The sequence below is a fragment of the Electrophorus electricus genome, chromosome 14 (assembly GCF_013358815.1).
Source record: "Electrophorus electricus isolate fEleEle1 chromosome 14, fEleEle1.pri, whole genome shotgun sequence".
NCBI lineage: Eukaryota > Metazoa > Chordata > Actinopteri > Gymnotiformes > Gymnotidae > Electrophorus > Electrophorus electricus.
The window spans coordinates 10364746-10390263 of NC_049548.1; the positions used below are offsets into that span (position 1 = coordinate 10364746).

General features: G+C 38.7%; 2 protein-coding genes across 2 annotated transcripts; both read left to right on the forward strand.

Moving 5' to 3' along the window:
- The first annotated feature begins 2196 nt into the window (after positions 1-2196).
- LOC113588413 (homeobox protein HMX2-like) lies at positions 2197-3299 on the forward strand. The gene is made up of 2 exons (XM_027027582.2): positions 2197-2485; positions 2761-3299. The coding sequence occupies exons 1-2, from the start codon at positions 2236-2238 to the stop codon at positions 3297-3299; spliced, it is 789 nt and encodes a 262-aa protein (XP_026883383.1). The 5' UTR covers positions 2197-2235.
- Positions 3300-5996: 2697 nt separating this feature from the next.
- Positions 5997-12445, forward strand: bub3 (BUB3 mitotic checkpoint protein). The gene is made up of 8 exons (XM_027027565.2): positions 5997-6108; positions 6858-7052; positions 7163-7232; positions 7425-7576; positions 7760-7918; positions 8656-8833; positions 9191-9407; positions 12171-12445. The coding sequence occupies exons 1-8, from the start codon at positions 6106-6108 to the stop codon at positions 12178-12180; spliced, it is 984 nt and encodes a 327-aa protein (XP_026883366.1). The 5' UTR covers positions 5997-6105; the 3' UTR covers positions 12181-12445.
- The last annotated feature ends 13073 nt before the right edge of the window (positions 12446-25518 follow it).

Consider the following 25518-nt stretch of genomic DNA (forward strand, 5'->3'; position numbering starts at 1 on the left):
CGATGGTCTTTTGAAATCCAATTCATTGTATATAAATATAAAATAAGGTTGTGAATATTTAGAATATTCGGAAATATTCTGAGGCGAAAATGCTACATTCTGTATATGGACATATTTTGATATTGTATTTGCTGTAATAAATTTGGTTCATTGAATTTTCGTCTGTGATCATATGTTCACAATTATCTATTATCATGTCCACTAAAATGATACAATATAAATTATTTGAAATAATGGATTTCTGACATAAAACAAGGCTACGAACTCGGTTCCACTGGTAATAAACATGAAATGGACCCACTTAGAAATTTGTATTTGTTGCTAGTAAGGGTTGAGCGCAATTAATTCCATATTAAATAAGAACTCTTTTAATATAAACACTCTTTCCAGCGTCTTTTGTCCAGCACATACATGCAGTTGTTGTACAGTATTTCTGTACAAACCATTCCTCTGCTCCGCCGCTTGGTCCAGAGCTAATCAATTCAGCTCTCAGTTCTCGCCCCGCAGCTACACGCGAGCCGTCATAATTCATCTTAAATATATCCTGATTCATGGCAGACCCCTTTCAATGAACTACCGCTCGGCAATGCTGGGGGATGCTATTAAATATAATGATAGGCCTATAAAAAATGAGACGACGCAAGAAGAAAACAAAAATATATTATTTTTATTATTATTATTATTATTATTATTAGTAGTAGTAGTAGTAGTAGTAGTAGTAGTAGTAGTAGTAGTAGTAGTAGTAGCAGTAGTAGTAGTAGTAGTAGTAGTAGTAGTAGTAGTGTTTACCTATTTAGATCTTAATTTCTTGAGATAAATTGTCTTATAATATACAGAACCTATCTGAGAAGCGGATACATCTTAAGCTTCTTTGTTAACGCGCCTACAGTTGAGCCGAACGGATGAGGATATAATTAGTATCAGTGGTGTGTTGATCCTCGGAAAATGCTAATAAACGTCGATTGCTATTTTTAACCTTATATGACTGCCATATGATTAATACACTGAAACACGCACATTACTGAATAAACTGTCAAAAATCTGTTGGTTTCTTGGCGTACACTTGAAAGTATCAAACGCATACAATTTTTAAATAACGGCGTCATCGAGATTTAATTTTTCATATCTTGTCCACAAAAGGTGATAGCGTTTAGACAAGCTAAATGCGATCAAATCAAGAAAGTCTCGGTTTGATGGTGAAGTATCCGTTGTCATCACACATCTTCATCGCCAACATGTATCAATTTATATTTAACAGTTAATTCCTATTCTATTAGACTATTCTCAAAAAATGATTTTCCTCAGTCAATATCACTTTGTCTTTTAAATGTGTTACTGAGTTGAATCAATTTATTAAAACATTTGAGGCCATCAGAAATGTATTACTGCCATGAAAGGAAAAAAAAGAAAAAGATATTTTAAATTTATATTTCCTTTAATTTCCTCAATACCATTAGCAGCAGCAGCAGCAACAACAACAACATCACCAATACTATTGCTGAATATTAATAATATTAATAATAATGGTTAGACTTAAATTGAAAATATGAAACAATTTAAGATGTCATTTATGCCAGGAACTCGCACCATCTACACAACACTCCTACAAGTTTCTATTACATTGGTACCTTCATTGTGTTTTTAATTGATTTCAATGAATAAAAAAGGCTACTTAAAATGCATGAACGACCTATTGTGTGTAAGGGTTTTCAGGCATTATAAATTATAATTGGGTATCGGAGCCCAATTGACTCCTTTGAGTGGAGAGAAGTAGGCTAGTCTCTCACAAAAAAAAATCGCATGCACGTATGTTTTAATTGAGAGATGCGTTCATTTCATCCGGGGACCATCAGTAATGTCAAAAGAGCTTGGCCCTGGGCAGTAATGAGAGAGAGGGAAAAAACAACCGATTGTTCATGTTGTTGCTGCAGCTTGTGCTCTAGTGCGCTAAAATTCCTCCCTCAATTGAGGTTTAAAATTTCCGGGGTGCACTTTACGCATGTGATTGGCTCTTGGGAAGCATACCTACATGCAAAATGAAACATCGCCACAATACAGTTCTGACTCTGCCTCGCGCGTAAGTGGAGGCACGCAGGGATTCTTTACAGCCACTCATCTGGGATTTAAACAGACGCACGAATATCGCCAAAAAGTCAATAAATTATTATTATTCTTTTTGCAATTTGCATTATATATGCATGAAAAGTAAGTTACTGCGAATAGTATGCGTCTACGATGAATCAGTCAGTGGACAGTGGTTGTAAGAGCGCGCAAGTCCCTGTCTCGAGCTTTACCATTCAGTCCATTCTAGGCACTGCGCCGGAGAACACGTGGAAAGACTCGAGCTCAGCGCAGAGGAGACGCACACTATCCGTGTCTTCGGATGAGTGCAGTGGTGAAGATGATAGTACCGACTACTTTTGCTCTGGTACTGGGGACAATGAATCATGCAAGCCACACCATTCACTCTCTTTACCATGCCTCAGTAAGTATGCTGAATAAACTTATTTGTATTCGTTGTATGAATTTTACATGAATCATTATTACTATTTGGGATGTAAAATAATGGGATAATAACATAATAATGACGTTATTACATCGAACACGTATATTTAAGAGTACATTAAACACTTAATCGGTTCTTGGATTAAACTAATGGTTAGAAAATGCTGCATGTATAATATGCACAGATCACTGCTTTTGTTTCGTATTCTCTTGGGTAATGTATTTTAAATATATGTCCTAATGTATATCTTGTAGATGCCACGCAAGCGATCAAAAGTGTAGTGGACGGAAAAGAACATATAACTCAGGGTATACTGCAGGATTACAAAGACAATAAAGAAAGACAGTGTACGCAACGATCATCAAGTCCAAGTGAAAAACACGTGGACGTGGATGATAAACATAGTAACTCAGCAAAGAAAAAGACGCGGACAGTGTTCTCGAGAAGCCAAGTGTACCAACTGGAGTCCACGTTCGACATGAAACGTTACTTGAGCAGCTCGGAGCGCGCGTGTCTAGCCTCGAGCTTGCAACTGACAGAGACACAAGTCAAGACCTGGTTTCAGAACCGGCGAAACAAGTGGAAACGCCAACTGTCAGCCGAGCTTGAGGCCGCGAACATGGTCCATGCCTCGGCTCAGACTTTGGTTGGGATGCCACTCGTGTTCAGGGACAACGCCAGGCTAAGGGTGCCGGTTCCGAGATCTGTTGCCTTCCCGACGCCTCTTTATTATACGGGAAGCAACATACCAGGGTTACCTTTCTACAGCCTTTACAATAAAGTCGATTATTAAGAATAATTTCATTGCTCCGAAATACGCTCGATTTTTAAAGAATGCAATATGAACAAGTCACATCAAGCTCTCCATGTGCTTTGATAACTCATTTTATTGCCTGCAGCGCCCTTTAGCTTGCAAATCTATAACAAATAAATTATTAATATAGTACTAAATATATTACGTATTGTGTACAAAAGATTTGAAATTCGTTTGTAAATTGTTTCCTCAACAAACTGTAAGGGATAGGTCATTCCGGATCGAGAAAGACTGCCCGATTTATTTCCAACGAATTTCTATGATTAACTGAACTTTCGTTTTGACCCATACCATTTTATATTTTAAAATTTTGTTATCATAGTCTAAGTAAAATGCTGCTTTAAACGTTCATTGCTGATTTTTTAAAAGGTAATTAAACTTGCTTTGAGAACTATCAGGACTTGGTATAATATTTTGTTTAATTTGAGATGGTATCTATCTATCTATCTATCTATCTATCTATCTATCTATCTATCTATCTATCTATCTATCTATCTATCTATCTCTCTCTCTCTCTCTCGCTCACACACACACACACACACACACACACACACACACGCACGTACACATGTCGATTATAGATATGATACGTCAGAAACTGTCTTCTAATTAGCGGATTATTATAGCCTGCATTACTTTGGTGCAATAAATCCAACTTACAAATGTGGAGTTCAGTGCTAGCACTGAATTCATATTTTACTGGACCGTCACTCATAAAATATTCAGCCATGTTCTTTAAGCCACATTCTTGAAACACCACGCTATTCATATTTTTTAAATTACAAATGAAAAAAATAGTGAATAATTGAATAACTCGTGGATCAATATGTTGTGGTTCGGGTAAAACCACAGACATTTTCTAAATGGTGTGAGGTGTTATATTTTACGACATACTGAAATGTTAGATGACAGATACGTTACATGATGTTTGCTTTTGTTGTTGTTGTTGTTGTTGTTGAACTTGCCTAATAGGATTTTGAAGAATTATCCAGTCTCCTTTGTAAGTGCAAACTACAGAATTCTGCAATGCCCTTTGCAGGTGCAAATGACATGCAGACTTGTGATTCTTTTGAGTGATACAGTGATTTAAACATGGCACATCCAAAGATAAAAATTTTATTTTTGTAAGTATTGTATGCTAACCTAAATTATACAAAAGGTATTTCACACACAGCAGGCCAGTGACAGGGAACACACTATTGTATTTCGGTAAATTTTCCAAGTTTGTTTAATTTGTGTATAAGGCTTGATAATATAATAATAATATAATAAATATAATAATAATATAAAAAAGCAATAAACGATTTAAAAATAATAACATGAATAACATTCATTAATAATATAGGCTTAAGCACACCACTAATGTGGCAGCTGTAACAAAAAATAATATTCATGGACAGAACATATGCCAAATCTCAGATTAGGTTAAATCTTAAATTAGTAGTCATATATCTTTATAGTCACTGACCTTTCTGCAGCAGTCATGTGACTAAGGAAAGACTCAAGAAACAGTTGCATAACCGATGAGCATCTATGTGTGTGTGTTTGAGAAAGAGAGCGATGCCTTCTTGTTTTATTCATTTGTTATTTATAAACAATAAAACAAACAGATAAAGTAGTGTTGAGTAAAAAGGTACTTTTTGTAACAAGATCTTGGGAGATAATTCTCCAGAGGTACAGGTCCAGTGAATGCACAATTTAGGCTGTTATGTGGCATTTAATATGCCTTATAAAATGGGACATACAATGGGATGTAAGGTAAAGGAGAGCTAATGAATGACAGAGTAACCAAAGGCGAAAGATTTAATGCTAAACACAAAGGTCAAAACTAATATGCCAAGTAAGACATCCAGTTCACACAGAGCTAATTCATTACATTCAATACAAAAAGACATTTGTGATTCAAATGTAAGGTTCTGGCTGTCTGTGCCTTGTGACAGAGGATGATGGTTTGTGACATCTGAGTGAGCTAAATATGTGTTCTGCATAGTGTCTGTGTCTGTCTGCTCTTGCCTCACCTCTTCCGTTGGTTGCATTTCATACATTTTTGGTACTTTAGATATCAACTATTATTCTACTCTCATTGGGCCTGTTTGTGCATATAGCGGTAGGAAATCAGGAAAAAAAAGATTCCAGGTGAAAAACTGTAGTAAAAGGTGTAAAAGGTGATAGTCAAAATTGCAGTGAAGAACACAAGGTTTCCAGAGAAACAGGACATTTCGGACAGAGGTTCTAGGAGGATCCAGCTTATATTATAAAAAGTAGATGTTTAAAAAACATTGTAAAGTTCCCGGAGTGTGAACGTAGACGTTCTTATATATATATATATATATATATATATATATATATATATATATATATATATATATATATATATATATATATATATAAATAATACACAGTATTATATAATTATTATACAGTAAATATTATACTATTACATATTCTTTTAGGTTTCTAACTTTTAGATGCAAGCTGAATTTCAATATATAATATAGTTCTATAGTATGGATGAGTCGTTATTACACGGTACGTTTGTAAACGGAAGATGCAGATTTTACCCAAATAGAATGTACCCCAGGAATAACCGACGTTTTAAGTTGACCAATCAGAATGTACACCGGGAAAAAACGAAATTTTTGAGTTGACCAATCAGAACGGTCTTTATTCTAGCGCGTGAGAGGTGTATTAGCCACTTATCGTTTTTTGGTCTTAGCTAGCTACTCATTCCTGCTTTTCGACATTTTGCGTTAAATACTGTTTAGTTCTTCAGTCGAACTATCTAATGGTGAGTGCACATATACATATACAATGCATGTTTGTAGATTATGTATGTCGTTGGTACATTTAAAGTAGTCGTCTGGTGCTTTTCATGTTGGCGGCCTTCATGTTAGCTTGCCAGTTTGGCTAACGCAGAGCTAGCTAACGTCCGGTTAAACAAGACAAAATGCACATAGGTTAACCGACTGATGTATACCCTGATTGATACATAACCTTAAATCGAGCGATTTGGTCTAAACCAAATGGTTACACACATGTAAGTATAATTATGTTCTAAGCAGTTAGCTAGCCTAACCTAACTGGCTAGCTTGCTACTTTATTCTTATTGGTATTGATTCTGACTAGCTAGCTCACTGGCTAAATCTTCGAACGTTAGCTGGTTAGCTAACCTAACTGCTGTGTACGAACATTCTCAGCCTTTTAGTTCGCTAATTGTTATAAAGATATATTTGTTTTAGATCTCATGCAACCGATGAATAGGGTCGTTTTCTCACCATCAAATTAGTAGCAAGTTGTCTAGGTTACACAACCGAAAGACATAGCTAGTTAGCGTTAACTACTCTATGGTTACCTGTGCTAATAGTTTTGACTATTAACCCTAGCTAACTAGGTAGCTAGGAACCAACAAGCTTAGCACATAGTTAGGTAACGTTGGTATATAAGTAATCTTTGCAGGTAATAAAGAACAAACTTAATAATTCAACTTTACAGCAATTAAATGTTTACTACTGTGCATTTTTCGATTTCGACTCGTAGATGACGGGCTCAAACGAGTTCAAACTGAACCAAGGTCCAGATGATGCTATATCTGCAGTAAAGTTCAGCCCCAGTACATCCCAGTTCCTGTTGGTTTCTTCCTGGGACTCAACTGTACGCCTCTATGATGTTGGTGGAAACTCCATGAGAATGAAGTATCAACATGTGGCACCTGTGCTTGATTGCGCTTTTTACGTAAGTAATCGGTCGTAGCTAAAGTTTTTGTAACTTATTCTTACTGAACGTTGTGGGACAACACTCATTGATACAAATGGATACTTTTGTTCATGTCTTTACTGTTAAAGGATCCTACTCATGCTTGGAGTGGAGGGCTGGATAATCAGCTGAAAATGCACGATTTGAATACAGATCAAGGTGCTTTTTTAAACTACATCAAGCCATTCTAAATCAAATTTATATATATATTATATTAGTTAACCCTTTAATTTCAGATGTTCTGAAGTATGCAGTCAAATTAACAAAAATGGTAAATGTCCATCTGCATATAACTGCACTCTTTGCACAAACTTCATATTCTGAGGACACATTTCTGCTTTCCCTCTGAAGACACAATAGTTGGAACTCATGACGCCCCCATTCGATGTGTCGAGTACTGCCCAGAGGTCAATGTCATGGTAACGGGTAGCTGGGACATGTCTGTGCGGCTGTGGGATCCTCGTACTCCTTGCAATGCTGGCACTTTCACCCAACCTGAGAGGGTACTGAGCATTCTTTTTTTTTTTTTTTTTTTTTTTTTATGTTGGGTTTTGTTTGTTTAACTCTGATTGTGTTTAAGGTCATCATAAAATATTTCTAGCTGTCAAAACTACAAAGACCGAATTATGATCAAACTAGTTTCAGTTAGTTGCTGGTTGGAAGATGTGAACTGTCATGCATTTCAGGTCTACACCCTCTCAGTGGCTGGGGATCGTCTGATTGTGGGCACAGCTGGGCGGAGGGTGCTCGTCTGGGACTTAAGGAACATGGGATATGTTCAGCAGAGACGAGAGTCCAGCCTCAAATACCAGACCCGCTGCATACGGGCCTTCCCCAACAAACAGGTAGCCCTCAATAATGTGCCAGATCCACAAACAAGTGACTAACACTGTGTAAGGTAATTCCCAAAGAAACATGTAAACACATCATACTGCCAATTGCCAACAAACAATTAAACTGTGCTGCATACTATAAAGAAGCTATAAATAAATATATAGTATAAATACTATAAATAAGCATACATCTACTAAACAGAAGTTAATAGTGCAAAGCAAACTTTACAAAAGCTTTATGAAAGTGCCACACCAAACAAATAAATGGCACTCCACAACTCAAGAATTTAACAGGGAATGCTCAAAATCCACATATTACATGTGCTTTCTCCAGCAAACAGGTGAATCACGACATGAGTCTACTTCACGGAAAGATTCCCCATCTTATATTAGTGCTGATGTGTGCGCTGTCAAGATTAAATCATTTTTCTGTCATTCAGACCCTTCAAGTTTTCCTTTTTAAAAGTACTGTTGGTAATTAAGTAATGCTCTTTTACATTGATTGCTTGCTGCCATTCTTAATTCTTACTATGTATAGCTACTTGTGTTCAGTTATACACTAGCTCTGTTTATTCCATTAGGCTGCTAACATGGGTAACAGGAGGGAAATGGTTTACCAGGATATGCTGTACTTTTATTTGCTTTGTTCAGACAGCTGTCAAACGGACTGTATAGTATTGAAAGGTCAGGAAATATTTATGGTTTTGGAATGATTAGGCCAAAGTCTAAAAAAAGTGTGTGTGTTTCAGGGCTATGTGCTAAGCTCCATTGAGGGCAGGGTGGCAGTGGAATACCTGGACCCATGCTTGGAGGTGCAGAAGAAGAAATATGCCTTTAAATGCCATCGTCTAAAGGAGAACGGCATAGAGCAGGTGTATCCTGTCAATGCCATTTCCTTCCATAGCGTCCACAACACATTTGCCACAGGTTAGGAAAGCTCATATTCTTCATCATCATTGCTGAGAAATGCTGCTTTGTGAAAGCTTTGAGAGAGCTTCTCCTGAACATTGTCAAATTTGCTAGCATGATCTGTTGCTGTTATTTACTAAATATAACTACTCTGCCTGATTTTACATTTCTATGGTGATGTATTTGTCTATATCAAGCTGTTGTCTACTCGGGTGAACATTTGTCGCTTCTGTTTCACTTTCTACCAACTGACCTCAGTGACTTTAACAGCCTTTTGTTTTGATTTATCTTGCTACACACAAACCAAAGCCCTCATTGCATATATACATTTCAGAACACACAAGCAAATTACTTTGCCTCCTCACCCCTCCCCAGGTGGCTCGGACGGCTTTGTGAACATCTGGGACCCATTCAATAAGAAGCGCTTGTGCCAGTTCCACCGCTATCCCACGAGCATTGCTTCACTAGCTTTCAGCACTGATGGCTCCCTACTGGCCATTGCCTCCTCTTACATGCATGAGCAGGGTGACATCACACACCCCGCTGACGCAATCTACATTCGCCAGGTCACCGATGCAGAGACTAAACCCAAGTAAGCTGACATGTGACTGGTACTTTGGGATTGTAAGTAGGAGTATAATACTATGTGGTTAGAACTTTGGTAGTGGTGATCTGAGGGAATTGTTGATTAAGATTATGAGGGATAGGTATTTTGCGTGTGTGTGTGTGTGTGTGTGTGTGTGTGTGTGTGTGTGTGTGTGTGTGTGTGTGTGTGTGTGAAGGGTAGGGCAAAATGACGGCTTGAAGAGTTATCTAACCATATATGTTCCATTTTATTTATTTTTTTCTGAGGTATGCCAAATTGGAATAGCTAGATGGATAGATTTCACCAACAAAACAGTAGTGCCATATATTTCTTAAAGTGTATAAAATAAGCTGAGTTTATTTTTGTCCATTCAGATATATTTATTTAAGAAGGTACCAGAGGGGAAACCAAATTAAGAGGATGGCATATTGGGCTAACATCCAAGTAAATGTTACTTCGCTGGTTCAATATGATATTGATATTCACCACTTATTCTTTGCAGGCTTCTATAATTAATTTAAACCATTTATTTTATCATTTCTTTTATTGAAACAAGCAGTTAGTTGATTAGTGTTCTACAAGTATTGACCACATCCCCAGTATGTTCAGAAAAGCATGTTGTGATGACAACAGAAGTCCCACAGTTTTTGTCTTACCTAGGACTTAGAGATAAGAGACATTTTACTAAACGAACTGGTAGTATAAAACCTTGAAGTAGTTGTATTACCTTCCTTCTATTTGTATTTAAGGTTGTCAGTTGCCATACTTGGAGATGACCAGTTAAGCTTTTCAGCACATCATATGTCTATTTAAAAAGGATTTAAAGACTAAATCCCTATTCGGATTAGTTTTACATGGGAAGGTGGGATAATGTAATTATTACTGGCATTTCTTAGTGATTTTAGTCCCATCTGAATGCCCCATGTCAGTCATTTTTACCAACTGCATGCTCCCGTGTCAGTAAAGATTATGGCGCCTTTTACCTTCTGTAAAACGAGCCATAAAGGTAACCCCAGGTTTTATTAAACCTAAATGGATCGACATGTCTGTAAATATTCTGTCATATCCTGTGGAAAAGAGTTTTTCTGAGGTTTTCTCAAGTATGTTTCGTCGTGCATGACCAATACCTCGGGTCGTTCAAGTCTGTGGCATACCAGGTGTTGTACGACGTACAACATTCAAATCCAGATGATGAGCCAGATGCTTCTGGCAGCTTTAGTTAAGTCATTGTGTAGCATAACCTATAACCTACATGTGTGTTTTGAACATGTTGCCTGCTAATTTTCAAACATAGCCTGAGAAGCCTCTTCCATCTCCAAAGATTTCTTATCCTGTGCAAATCGGTCATACATTTTACAGACCTCCTGTAGTAAGTTACATTACTCCATGTCACTATGTAAAATTAATCCTGTCCAAAGAGGGCTTAATTTTGGAAAAGGCATAAATATTTGGATCAATTACAATACAGGTAACAACCAGTCTTTGGTTAATGATGACATTAGCCAGTATCCATATTTGTTTCCTGCTCACCCATTCAACCATTCCATATGACTTGGAGGATGGAAAGACACCTAGGATAGGAAATTTCTACTTTTTCCACACTTTCATGATGTTTTTAACCTCACAAAACATCTTCCATTGTATGTGATGATAGATATTTATAAAGTCAAATAGACCTTTAAACACTGAACAGTAATTCTGAAATTAAGTTTCAAGTTTAGATTATTTGTCACATACATTCCTGGAAGTTTGTAATATTGATTTGGCATTTTTGGGCAGCTTCTAGTGCGATGTTGCATCTTCCATATGCTGTGCCAAGCCTTGGCTTTTTCTGTTGCATAAGTCTAGACCAGCAGATGAAATGTACTTTTCTCTTTCAGTATAATACTGAAAATCAGTTTGGCATGGGGCTTGAGAACTCCTCCAACTGAATAAAACTGCAGTATCAACCTGCAATGGTCAATATCAACATAGTGAAATGACTCCAGAACTCTTCTATTACGAACCAATTGATTCAGACTGAGGGGTAGCAAGGACATGTTTAAGGGTGAGTCAGCGGGCGGGCCAATGGCATGAACTCGGACAGTCTTTCTAAAGCAATTGGGAAGACATAAAGACAGGCAACTCTGTGGACCTGTTTCTCTCTTAAAGTGGATTACCCAGAGGGTCTAACTGGGTTTGCTGTCTGTTCTGCCATGTGGTAACCCATGGAGACTTTGGTTCATTTAGCACACAGCAGCTCTGAGACAGAAGCCCCCCCGTTTGGCTCACCTGGTTAATGTCAGTGAGGAGAATATGGCAGGGTGGAGAGGTCTGGGCCATTAATAATCCAACTCCTGTCACAGCCTATGGGCAGCTTTTCATTATCATGCTAAAAGTGCCTGCAACAAACCTGTCAAATACATGTAAATGATATTTAGAAATGGTCACGTAGACCCCCCCCCCCCCCCCCCCAAAAAAAAAGTTTCTGCAAAAAACAGTGTGTCTAAACATTACCTAAATAAACTACTTCTATCTAATTGAAGCTAGTTGTCACGCTAGCAATATGCTAACAAGCTTTTGGTCATCACTTTGTGAAATGATTAAGATTGGCAACCTTCTCTGATATCCAGTATTGACAAGGACAATACAGCGACATTGGTTAACATGTGATTATATTGTATAACCCCACAGTGGAAGTATTGTTGCCCCAGCTGTAAAACAACGTTCTAAGTAAGATGTTAATATATACATTCTGTGTAGATAAAATGTTCTTGTTTTTGTTTGCAGGTCAACCTAAGGCTGTTTTCAGGAATGTGACCTCCTGAGGTTTTCACTGGCATCCAGTTGCTCATAAATACTTTTTAGCCCTCCTTCCTTTCCCTGTCTTGTCCTTTTCTTTATACTTTTCTATATGTAGTTCCCTTGTCATTAGCAAAGTTGCCAACTTTTAGTCCGACATGTATCCTTTTCCACTTTCCACATCCCCTATGTAATTCTGTCTTTAAAATATTTTCAGAAGTGTCATTTTCTTCTAATGAAAGAATAAAGTCACCATTCTTAAATTTGGCTTGTGTGGAATAATGCAGGAAAACTAAGCCTAACATGTAAAAAATCCAATTAATACTAACATGCTACAGTAATTCCATGTTGCACTGAGTGAAAAACATTTTCAGTGTAGCAAGCCTACTGCTATAGATCTGTGGAAAAACTTCAAAATAATGTGGCCATGAAACTCCTGGAGCTAAAGAAGAAAAGCTCTGAACCAAGATTCACAGGGAGAATAGAGTCTAAAAACCTAAACAAAGTGTTTTTACTTCAGTGGAGTAATGACTACAACAGAAGTTACAGGAGCTCCAGAAAACCTTGATAGGACTAAAGTCAAAAATCAATTACTGAGATACATATGTAACTGCATTGTAACATAATATAAGCAGCATTCTGTAATGCTTTTTGTCAACAATGAAATCAAGTTTTAAAAAAATTGTATGACTAACAGTAAAGCAGTCTAATTTCTGTCATTAACACTGAATCTAAATGTTTGACTAAAGTCAAAAGCATATTCATCACAAATATGCTTGAATAAAATTAAAATTATTTGAAAGAAGTACAAATCCATTAACAATCAACTAGTTCCTACATACAGTTGGTACTGAGTGCTTACTGGATATGTAAAGAATTAACCAAACTTAACCAAAAATGCACTGGATGAGTTTTGGTACTGTTACAAGACCTCACTCACTGAAACAGATGAACTTTCTATGCTGACCACTTGTTTGGTTCACAAATTTTGGATTTCTGAACTTTACAGATAGTGTGGTTCAGTCCTGCAGCAGCTAAAGTATTTCCACATTCAAACTTTAAAACACATCGACACTTGCGTGTATTGACTGATAACTCCAGTATTACTGTGTTTAGAGCAAGTCCTCATGCCCACTGAATACAAAAGGAGAGGTTGCTGAAAGCTTATTGGAAAAGATGATTTTAAATATTAAGTGTGTTCAAAACATGTTTCTGGGGGATGACCCAATACTGAAGGACTGGAATTACTGAATTAGCTACTCAGTTCTGTAATGAGACTTTAACTTTTGCAGATGAGAAACTGGGAGATTATTTGCAGTAAAGCAGTGATCAAACATGCATTCCAATCATTTCCACACAGCCAAGTCATGTACTTTTAAACTATCTATCAAACACCTTAAGAGAGCTGCCTTAGGATTGGGCATTACCTGTCCTTTATAACTCATCCAATGAACAGGTGGGAGCTGATGCAAGAGTTGCAGATCAAGATCTTATTCTTAAAGACTCACCACATGGATTCTGATCATATGTAAATACTTTTCAGAAAACAGTCATAAATTGGTACCATACTAATGTAAATAAACAAAAGAGCACAAATGTTTGCTTAAGTGAGGCCAGTTTTATTTTTTCCAAAAATACAGTAAACACGTCACTACAGTCTGTCCACATTAAATGTCAGAGAATGTCAGCCAAAGTGTTTTTCCCGGACCCCCTCCCCACATGCACACATCCATTTCCCAGCCCCTAGTGACAGCAGATAAAGACTGTAATTATTAAATTAAAGAGTGTGCTTCTTTCTAATGGCTTCTGTTGAAGAGCAGACCGCTTCTTCAATATCCTGGAAATTATTTGTGTGTTTGGTTAAATGATGTTACTAATTCCCCTGATTACTAGTAATGACTCTGTCTTTCTCGTTTTGTTATGGCTTCAGCTTAATATGAAATGGCATTCATTTTAGCCATAATTACCTCCCTAAGCTGGAGAGAGGGAGAAGAGAATCGACTCGCTCCAGACTGCACTAAATTGCCTTGTTTCCTCTAATCTTTGCCTTTGCTAAATTAGAAAATTGAGTTCCTTGGCTGGGTGCAACAATTGGTAGGTGTGCACCCCACCTCCCCCTGGTCATTAAGCCTGTTGTACTGTGGCAGAAAAAAAAAAAAAAAGTAATTTTGCAGGCCTCCTGCTGCCAGATACATTAGAACTGTTCTCACAAGAAATGGTTTTGCTGTCGACTAGTGCATGGTGAATAGCTGTAGCCAGCAGAAGAGCTGAAAATCTCTGAATTGCCAGAGCTGTTACTGAAACGCTGAAGTAAATGGGAAAATCTTAATATATTAACTATGGCTGGGGAGAAAGAGCAAGATAAAGAGAAGCTTGAGAGCATGGATGTGTGACCCTGAAAATGAGAATATCTTAAACCTAGAACAAGAAAAGCAAAACTCTGGGGGTTTTTTTTTAATCATGTGTACAGTTTTGTGTATATGTAACTCATCGATAACATATCAGGGCTTTGCAGAGTTGCATGATATCAATACAGGACATTTACCTGAACAAAAGCTATACTAAATTGTGGAAAAATTGGTTTTACTCCCAAACCAGAATTTAATCCTGAGCTGCTGTAGACACTGTGACTTAAAACCCACAGAAATGTAATGCTGCATCAAATGACATTTATCAGTGCTGAATTGGAAAAATATTGTCAAGTTTTTTTGATTTGTCAAAAAAAAAAAAAAAGTCAAAAAATGGCTACTAAAATCTTTAGTTCACTGAATCAAATATTAAGTAAACAATAAACTCTTTTACACTGTTAACTCAAACTTTTAAGGCAACTAGAATAACCCTTATAAGTTATATTTTAAGTGCAGAATGCTCAATTCCTCTAAATTCAGTTTGAATCTAATGTATTCTGCTGGAGACTTGTAGCAAATGGCCAGGTAGTCTAACAATACTGATTACTGCAATTGCCTTAAGACATTCAAAACTACTGACTGCTATTGTTTGAGTGATCATCCACTAAAGTTCAGATGACAAGTAAAACTATATCATTCATTGACATGACTGTAATAGAAGTTCTAAAGGACTAGATTAATCTGCACAAAAAGTTGTCATTGTAACTGAATTTCAACCAAACATACCTATTTATAGTGTTGCTCACTTAGTAATATTGCTTGCTAAAACCTGAACGAAGACGGTATTTTTGAATACATCACACATCTTGACTCTTGTTTAGGGGCAGGCTAGATCCTGGCATCTATATATGTCATCTATAATCTTAATCTCTGGTTCCCCTGAATCATTAAAAGCCCCTTTACATTCTAGCAACTCTGCTCTTGGCTGCATTTATAAAGAATCACAGATACTGTAAATTACCGATCAGTAGTGAGTTTTCCTGCAGCACATGCAAGTCTCCGACAGCAATTGTCAAAGAGCTGGGCTGATCTGGAAACAGCGGTCCTGGAGTAAGGTGCTTTGCTAATTCTCTGACTAGGTAAAGTTCTTGACTGAACATTTGCTCTTGTTCTTGACAGCAGTTTGTTTTCCTTATGGCATGTGGGCACTCAAAACACACACACACACACACACACACACCATGTAATTAGGAGGATTAAGAATTTAACAGTCGTAGACCTCTTTAACTCATACCTCAGTAAATACTCCAGAACAACTGTGTGGAGGTGTACACTTCTAAAAGGTTTTTTGTAATTGCTTACTTTTGATTGCAAAGCATAACTACATTATTAAGGAAGACAAAGTAATGCTTGAAGGATTTGTTGCGAAAACCATTTAGGCAAAGAAGAGTGCATTTATAGAGATGTTTATAGTAGAAGATCCAGAATTTATCTAGATCTAAAGATGCTCCCTTGCCTGTGGTGGTCTTAAACCCTAAAACACATTCTCTAAAGCAAAATTCCAGCTCAATTGATGCCTTAGTAATACAGGCCCCAAGTAAACATTTTCCCTCTTTCACACATCTATGTAGAATATACACACACAACTAAAATTCCCCAGTAGTCTACTTATCAGGGATGATGAGGGTAACTGGAGCACCCCTCCCACACCCAGACCCTGTAGCCCCCCTGGCCCCATGCAGCTGCTTTTAAAGGGATTTAGCCAGCGAAACAACACCTCTTCAAAAGAGCAGTGGACACATTAGAGAATAATTAGGTGGCTAGCCCTGAGGCTGTGGGTCCTGCTGGCCACATCCACCTGAGCCCAGGGAGGCCAGGGGGAATGCAGGTGGGGGCAGGAGAGCTTCTACACTCCGGCCTCACACCTGCAGTAAATACATCAGCCAGCTCAGAGGGATGATGGGGCTCAGTGGGGATACCTTGGACAGAGGTCATTGCAGGATTCCTACCCACGTCATGTAGTAGTGTTTATTTCTTTACTTATTTGTTAATTCATTATAGTGTGTTCTTCATTCTTTAATTGGCCCGTTAGTCTATCAAAGCATTATAGACCACCCTGAACACTTTGCTCATTTGAAGCATGCCTACTGTTAATTCCAAGAATCACCTGCAACTCAGTTAGTGTAAGTTCTTGTCATACATAGGTTTTAAAAGTCTGAAATAGTTGTTCCAGGCAAAATTAGGAACACAAATCCAGTTTTAAATAAACTTGTTTCGACTGACCTATACACTGGGTACTGGGCCTTTAATTTGTTACACTTTGTGTTATTTTATTAATTTTCTTCATTGTATAGTACACATTTAATCTCTTATGTAAAGAACATTGTTTTTGTGACAAATGAAAAGTTCTTCTTGTGCCTTTATTCTAAAATTTTTTATTTACCACATTTTTATTTATCACAAAGCACTTTCAGCTGCTCAAGTTCATACTAGCATTAGTTCAATGGAAACAAACTTAAAAAAAAAATTAATGTGCATTTTATTATTGTTTATACAAAATGTCTCAGCATATAAAAGGTCTCGTCCTGTGGTCATACAGTGGGCAGCAAATGGATCATTCCAAGAACCTAATCAATCACACTCTCACCTTCCTCACAGATGAGAAAGTGCCAGGTGACGCTCAGGTGTGCTGCTGCAATGCTGTTAGAGAGAGGAGAGGGAGGGAAACAACTGCCACCTTAAAGAGACAGATACACATGTTACGTGCACCTTAACCCCACACACAGTTACCAATTAGGAGAGCAACACTATCGAATTCACAGCCAAAAGAAAAAAAAAAAAGGGTCGGGGGAGGGTTAAGCCATCAGTGCAGGGGCCACTGATCAAACACAGCAGAGATTGTGAGAAGGCAGCAAGGCAGCCATTCAGAGATGGAGTCTTTGCAACACTGGTAATTTGATTGGTCAGTGACTGGGGAGGTGTGTCAGCATGAGTCAGTGTGAGTGTAGCCTCAGGAGAAGTTAGAAATTAAGAAAGACAGGACGATGAACAAATTCTCGCGACCTGGAACTCCTCAATGTCAAAGGTCAGGAGAGATCAGGTGAGGATAGGTCAGGAGTCACAGTCCTGAGGCAAGGAGCCACGGCCCAGTAACCTTGGGGAGACCTGCAGAAGTCTCTGTTAATTAGCTTCCATTCATATTATGAAATGTCCAGTTATGTTAGGAAAGATGTTCTGAGGAATAACTACTACTGTACACACAAGTAAGCCAAAGGATCTATATGCTTTCACAGAATCTGTCCAAACACATCTGGCTGTAAAATACACCACTTGTTTGACTTAATTTGCAAAAATGTCTGTGGAGCTTGTGAGAGTAAGTTCACAAAACATTCAAAAGATGGCTGCCTTCTGGCTTCCTGACTGATCCTTTAAATGGCTGTAAATGACAAGGGTGGGGTCTTCTGAGAACATCCCACCGGCACAGTACAGTAAAACCTGCCAGGTGGCATCAATCGCCCAGAACACCTTTGACAGCTCAAATGGTTCATTATCACTATTTAAGAGGCAAAAACCACAAGACGAGAAGCAGTGAGACTCCGATTCTGTCCTGCGGAGTTTACCTAATGCACTCCTCCCCTGGGAAACACCTGTCAGGATACCTGAGAGGCACCGCGGGCGATTCCTGCACCGCTTGAGATCACTAATTCAGATTGAAGACTATATAACTACACATTGTGTGGACGATTCAGGTGAAGCTGCTGAATGGCAAGCAGTTTCTATGTACGGTCATCAGATGTCGAGGTACACAGAGGGGTGGGTGGGGTGGCGGTGGGGGCTCACCACTGGGGACTTGGTAAAACATTCGTTTGTTATCCTCTTTTAAACTGTAGTCAAATTGCAGCCCTTTCAGGACAAGCCACTTTTGTGCGCCGTCTGCAGCTATGAAACTCCCCAGTGTTAATTCAATGGGTTCATGACCACAGGGCAAGGGCTGCAGGTTGTCCTTCCTGCAATTAGCTTTCATGGTTAGCTTAGCAGAACTAATGCTCCTCAGGTTACTCCAGTTCGTGGCTGCAGGCAAGCTCAGAACTGAGACCTCATATCAATTACCTGCTGAATTATGAGGCCCCTATTGGTAAATCCCCTCCCAGACGCATCCAGAACCTCTTTTATGTACTCATGCACATCCACAGCCGTGAATCTGGTATTGGCAACATCAAGAATACCAGAGGACTGACCCAGGACAAGCTGCCTCTGGATTGTATTTGTGAAAAAAACTTCAAAAATTGAAAAGAAAAAAAAAAGGAATTATTGTATGTCAATATGGAGCAGGTGCTTGTTTACAGTTAATAGCACACAGGCTAATCAGCACCAGCCACAAGCCACAGTGATTAGCTTAATGACAAAGTCAGTTTGAATTGTCCTCTAAAAAGATGTTTTGGTACTGGACAGCTCCATAGCATAATGTTAGCCGCTCTCATTTATCAATCATTTTAGAGTTCTGATCTAAGACCAGGTACTTCATAACCATATGACTATTTCCAAGGATCAGTACTGGTATCTGAAGATGTTGGATAAACATAACCCTTTATGTACAGAAAACCCACACATTAAAAGACCTGGATTGTTTCCATCCTTTTGTTGTTTTCCTTTGAGGTCTTTTTGTATATCACCTCCACCCTTGCCCTTCGATATCTTAAAACAGAAATCCCCCTCCATTTCTCTTTTGCTTTTCTGCATGGCTTGTGGCACGCGTGAGATTTTTAACACTTTTTAGGTCAGGACAGAAATGATCTCATGGAACCTTTCTGTGGAACATGAAGAAACATTCCGGCTCCTTTTGTAGGATCTGAAGGAGAAGAGGATGACCTCATAGTTCTAAAGTGACATTGCAAGGCCCAGTACCTCGGAGCAGTTCTCACGATTTACTTTCTGATTGTATTGCAGTCTGAGGTAGAAAAAATGGCCTGTCCTACTTTCTTGATCTGTTCCTTCCTGGCTGTTCCTTTCCCGTCTGAAAATGAAAAAATCAGCCATGGAGCTTCACCTGACCCATTTATGAAGACCTGATAAAGCCAATATTTTTGCCAAGCTCATACACTGCGATGGATTTCCTAACAGGAAAAACCTTTCCAGCTTGTATCAACAAGAGTGACACTATATTCATTAAAAAGAGATTTGCCAGTTCTACAAAACAGACAGGCTACTACAGGTTTGCTTTCACCACTCAAAACACCAGCTACACATATCTATACATGTTCCACCCTGAGGTTCAAGACCTGATACAAAAAAGAAAACACCAAAAACTGTTGTTTTTAGGATTTTAAATAAAATAATGTAAAATCTACAGTGAAATATCACATTATGCATTCATCATATATCAGAACTCAAAGAGGACGTTAAACTGCAGATGTTAAAATCCCCTTAATGGTACAGTCTATCATTATATATATTATTCTGATGGTGATAAGCTCTAATTATGGTCCTTTTCTCTCTCCCACTCCATCTTCTTGGCAATTAGCCTGGCTCTTGGGATGCTGGGCAGATATGGGCCTTCTACACATCACCACTTATGAATTATATAGCTAGTGCTTCTTCTTTTTGAAATCTATGTTAGAACAAGTTCCTAATGTGAAGGAAAACACCACCACACAAGATACAGACCTCTGAAAGAACTCCTTTCAACCAAGATGGAGTGGCACTAACATGCCACTAAGCAATCTCAGCAATAATAGCACCCATAATGCACTGCTGCATCATGAGATGGTTAGGAAGCGTTAGCCCAAAAGCACATTGTGAACTATACATGCACACAATTTCACTTGTTTCAAGACAAAACAACAAAAATCTGAAATTCACTTAATTCACAGTAATACCCACTTACCATAGCTCAAAGGATACATGACCCTTGAAGTACATTTTTGTAACCTTGAGCAAATATACCAAACTGCACTTCATATATGTGAAGCATTTCTTGGAGATCTCAGAATCTGTATCCTCTTTCACAACACTGATATTCTTTTACTCACCCAACAGGGTCATAACATTCCAAGAGAGAATGCATGATATCTTTGAGATAATTAAATTTTCTGGGCTTCTTGCTTCTCCTCATGCTCCCAATAGAAATCTTATCTGAAAACAGGCACTGAATCTAATCATTCACCTGTCATCAGGTGTGTGTTTTGATCATGTGACTCTTGCAGAGTTTTTGGATTGTCAGCAGGGCAATACCATGCACATTCTGTGATTGACACGTCATACATGCAGAATCAGGGAGGGAGTGTGCAGATCTACATAAAATTTCACTCTATTTACTTTATCTACATAAGTCATTACTCAGAGGCACCTGATGTAAAATACTTTTCTGACAAAAATTCTTTAATCTCATATTTATGTCAACCTTACCTCAATAAATAAATGGCACGCCCAGAGAAAAGAAAAGTAATCAGTGATTGCATCAAAGCAGGGAAACCACAAAGAATAGCAGTATATTCACATTCCCTGGGCTGGGACTTAGAAACACTGCTACAGAAAGAAACAAAACACTTCCTCTCACACTGAACTGAACACAAAATTCCTTGTTTTCCTGTTGTCCTCACTCACTTTTACATGAAAATTATATGACTAAAACATGAACTTGCATGAAACTGCAACATTAAAACCCACAAGCAGAGGTAATTTTGTTAAGGCCCAAAAAGTAAAAGTCCTGCTATTACTGTTTATATAACTCAGTTAATTTCACTCATTAATTCTACCTTCTGATTTGAACTAATTAACAAATCCCAATTACATTTTTACTTTCAGAAGATGAATGAAAGACATTTATCCACAAACATTTTAATGATGAAAGTACAATTTACTCCCAATGTCAACGGTCAGACTGATGAAATGGTTGACTTCTGACCTAATGCTTTTCACACAAAAAGAATGTTGTTGATTTTAAGCTTACCTATATGCATCACATTGAAAACACCCATCAAATGCAATTCCAATAACATTATACAGGGTATTCAAAAATTAACTGGCCTGGATCAATAAACTAAAATCATGATCAGATGAAAAATGGCAGAAATTACTGGTTATGATGAATCAGGTGAGCCCAGTGATCTGCCCCGGTCCCCATTAAAGAGCAGTTCTGAGATCACAGCATGCTGTTTCATTGATCTGGATACAGATCTGTTTCAGTTCTAGAGATCAGCACACTTATCTAGCATTTTATTCACTCAGAATGGGCAATACTCAGATGCCTGACCCATAGACAGAGCAAGGGGCTTAATTTATTACCTAGTGCTCTCTGTTATTACTGAGGGACCTAGCCTTGGGCGGTGGCATTTGTTGGGTGGTGTGTGACAGGCGGGAGTGTGTGTCTGCTGGCCAGTGGGGCCAGAAGTGCAGTGTGTGAACCCCAGCTGCTGTTTAGGTATTGATCTCCATACATCCATACAGCATGTCACATTCCAAAACATCAAACCATTCCATAGTGCAAGTCAGTAACTAATGAAGCTGCTAGAAAGATGGATGTTGGCTGCTTGACTTAATGTTTTTTTGCTGGGGATTTTTTTGTACAAATGTCTGGAAAAGGTGAAGGTTATGTCCAAAACTCTAAACACTGTAGGCAAAATAATAAATATATACTTTTGGCATGCAGCTCAATAGTACTTTACAATGCACATGCATTTGAGCCAGGACTGGTGTGTGAAACAAGTACAGGATATCAAGGTCTTATCAAGGTCTTATCAGGGGCACTCACACCAAAAAAGTCCCATTCCCAAAAATATTAATGCGCTTTCTTTGCTTAGTTTAGGAATAGAGTCTCAACAAGCTAGGTGCTTACCACACCAAATCTAAGTTTACTCTTAATTTATTTTATAATTTATTCTTTTAAAATAAGGAACATGATGTAGACAAGAAAATTGACCTCCTCCACAGAGGAGGCTACACTTGTTAGTTGCTTGACCTGTTTACCAGGCTGATAATCTCAGAGTAGTGCGTTCATACAGGTCCAGTGACTGCTTTGTGACATGTTGCTTCAAATTAACGACTCCCTCTTCATGAACTACAATGAAAAGAATGTGATCAAAAAATGAAATCACAAATAAAGTGGGGGGAAAAGCAAAAAAAGAGGAAGAGTGGGGTTGGCAGAGGTAGAGAGGGAGACATTTGAAGGCTGCCCCTGTCCTGGTGAATAGGACCATGAAAGGGGCTTTCAACAACAGGCACAAAATGAGCTTCATAAACGACCCCTGAGCACCCCCACCCGGCTCTCTACTGCTCACTAATGCACCATCCTCGAGAGAGAGACGGAGCAAGAGGGAGAGAGAGAGAAAGAATGAAAAAGAGCAAGAGATGGGAAGGGAGACCAGAGTGTAAGAGTGTGAAAGAGAGAGAGACAGACGGGTAAAAGAGAGAGCAAGAAAGAATGAGAGTGAGAGAGATAGAGAGAGAGAGAGAGAGAGAGAGAGAGAGAGAGAGAGAGAGAGAGGCTGGTGGTGAGGAACACAAAGGGTCTGAACAGTAGGACTCATTCACTCCAATAATTGGCAGAGTGGCTTCATTTCACAGGCTGATTTCCTGCCTCTTGTCCTCCAAAGGTTTTAACAAGTTTGATGCTTTTAATAGAGCTTTGAGGGCCAGCTATTCTTCCCTTAGCTCCTGGTCTCTTTTTACTCATTCTCTCCTTCACGCTCTGCTATTCTGGAGCCTCTTTTTAATGCAGTATTAACCATATTCTGTCCTTTTCTCTTCTTTGTAAACGTGTGCAAAAAAAGAATGAAAGCTCAGCTCCTTTAATCATTCGTTCCTGGATAAGGCTTCTAAACAAGTAAACAAGTTCAGCCATTTCCTTCACACAATAGCTGACCTCCAAAAGAGAGTGAGAGAAGAGGTGGAGGGGAGGCAAAATTTAGTCACATCTGTATCTAAAAGCCTCCTCTGAATGTTTTGTTGCCTGTAATGAAATGGCAGTGGTGTGGAGTGGATGGACAGGAGTGCCTGGAGGAGAAAGGCTCATCATCTTTCTTCAAGCCAGTGCTAGATGGATCAGAAGAAGGTGTAAAAAGCTCCTTACAAGAGGCTGCCAAAACCACCGCATTTCCCCACAATAGCCTTCCAATGAGCAAGGAAAATATAGTAAAAGATGTTTCTCTTTGAAAGGGAAGTCTATTGTAATCATGCATTACTTAGCCCATCACTCCCCTTAACCTTTTAATAAATCCATTTAGCTAGAAGAGAGTTGGGTAGTCATCGTGTCGATGAGCCCAAGTGCTCTGCTGCTTACTCTCTGATGTCTCACTGATGGTGCAGGTTGGTGGAAATGTGAGATGACTGATCGTTGATTAACCAATATTTGTTTTAACTCTGAGAAATGTCTTTCACTTTTGCTATATGTACCTCAGCCTTTGAGTGTAGTTGATGCACTACAAATAATCTAATGCAGACGTCATGAGCACAAGTCTGATCTTAATTAATGTATATTTGTCATTAAATGTATATATATTTTTAAAAGTACCAATGTATTTCAAAATGGCATCCCATTTTCACTGCAATCCATTGGGGGTTAAAAGAACATTTACAGCAGATACATAATTTGCTTCTGTACACACCCACTGTGAACACTGTGTTATTTGTTGTGAAATCATCCCATTCTGTAATTCTGTAATACCATTTGTGTGAATGTGTCTGTTGTTCAAGCCAGTCCCAGAGCTTTAAACAGAATTTTAAAGAGGTTGGTGATGCTCTCAGATTACCAGCTATTACTGAGCCAATTTCAACACACAAACCCATCATATAACTTATCACTTTACAATTGAATACAAAGAGAAGATCAAGCCAAAAAGGCTTTAAATTAAATCATAACAAAATACTATTCTAACAGGTTAGAATATGCTGGCTTGTGAAATATTATAAAAACATGTATGCTAAAAAATGTCAATCAGTGACATATTTAGATCTTCCCCAAGGTACCTGCAGTCTTGTGGACCTGTTGCATCTGCCAAACTGACCAACTTTTACCATGTTTGAAAGGTCATGACCTGGAACAGAACCAGTGTCTATGATATCACTTATGGGCATATGCACAGGCAGCGGGTTACCTGCTGACTATCGTGAACACTAAAGTAACCCGTGTCCTGTGACCAGTCAAAAGCTTCCTTTACATATGGTGTTCGAAGAAACTCCAAAGACAAAGAGTGCATCCCTTCTGTCCAGTGTCGTGACCATGGTTCAAGTGCCTATTGCTGGTAGGGTCAAGGCGGTGACTTCTGACCTTTGCTCTGGAGAGCAGCCGAGAGTGATCATTCACCCCACACCAGGTCAGGGTCATGCTCCCAAGGTTACGAAAAGGTCATAAAGGAGTCATTGATTTTGAGAGGAAGTGGGAGGTATGAGATCCTTTCTCACCTGGATGTTTCCCATGTCACTTGAGTACGTTAGTGTTATCAAACACACTTCATGATCCCTAGCATATTTAAATTAATAAATGAACCTGTATATGCATTACAGTATGGGTCAAGTAAATACAGATATGCTGGGAAAAAGACACTGTAAATTTGAAATTCCTTCAGCATGCATCAGGAGTCACGCCTGAGATAGCAGACGTGGAGAGGAGGAGGGTTGACCAGGGGGTGTGGCAGGATGTTGATGACCCTATTTCAGCTCAATATCCTGTCCAACTTCCCCCTCTGAACAGAGCCAGTCTTGAGCCAAACTCCACCCTGTGGAATTCTGTCCTGGATCAGGTTGCAGCTTTGCTTGCTGTGTTGCGTTCAGGTCTGATCTCAGGTGACGCATCATCCATACTGCCTCCCCCCAGCACCACCCTCCAGCATGACCCCACAGAGTCGCCTTTGTCCCTGAGCTCACCCAACCAGAGTTCCAGCCGTGCTTTCCCCTCCCCTGCTTGTCAAGCCCCAGACACCATGCATGCTACCCAAGACCAAAGACCCTGCTGATGGACAGGCTAAATTCCTCTCCTCGCACAATGCATAGAC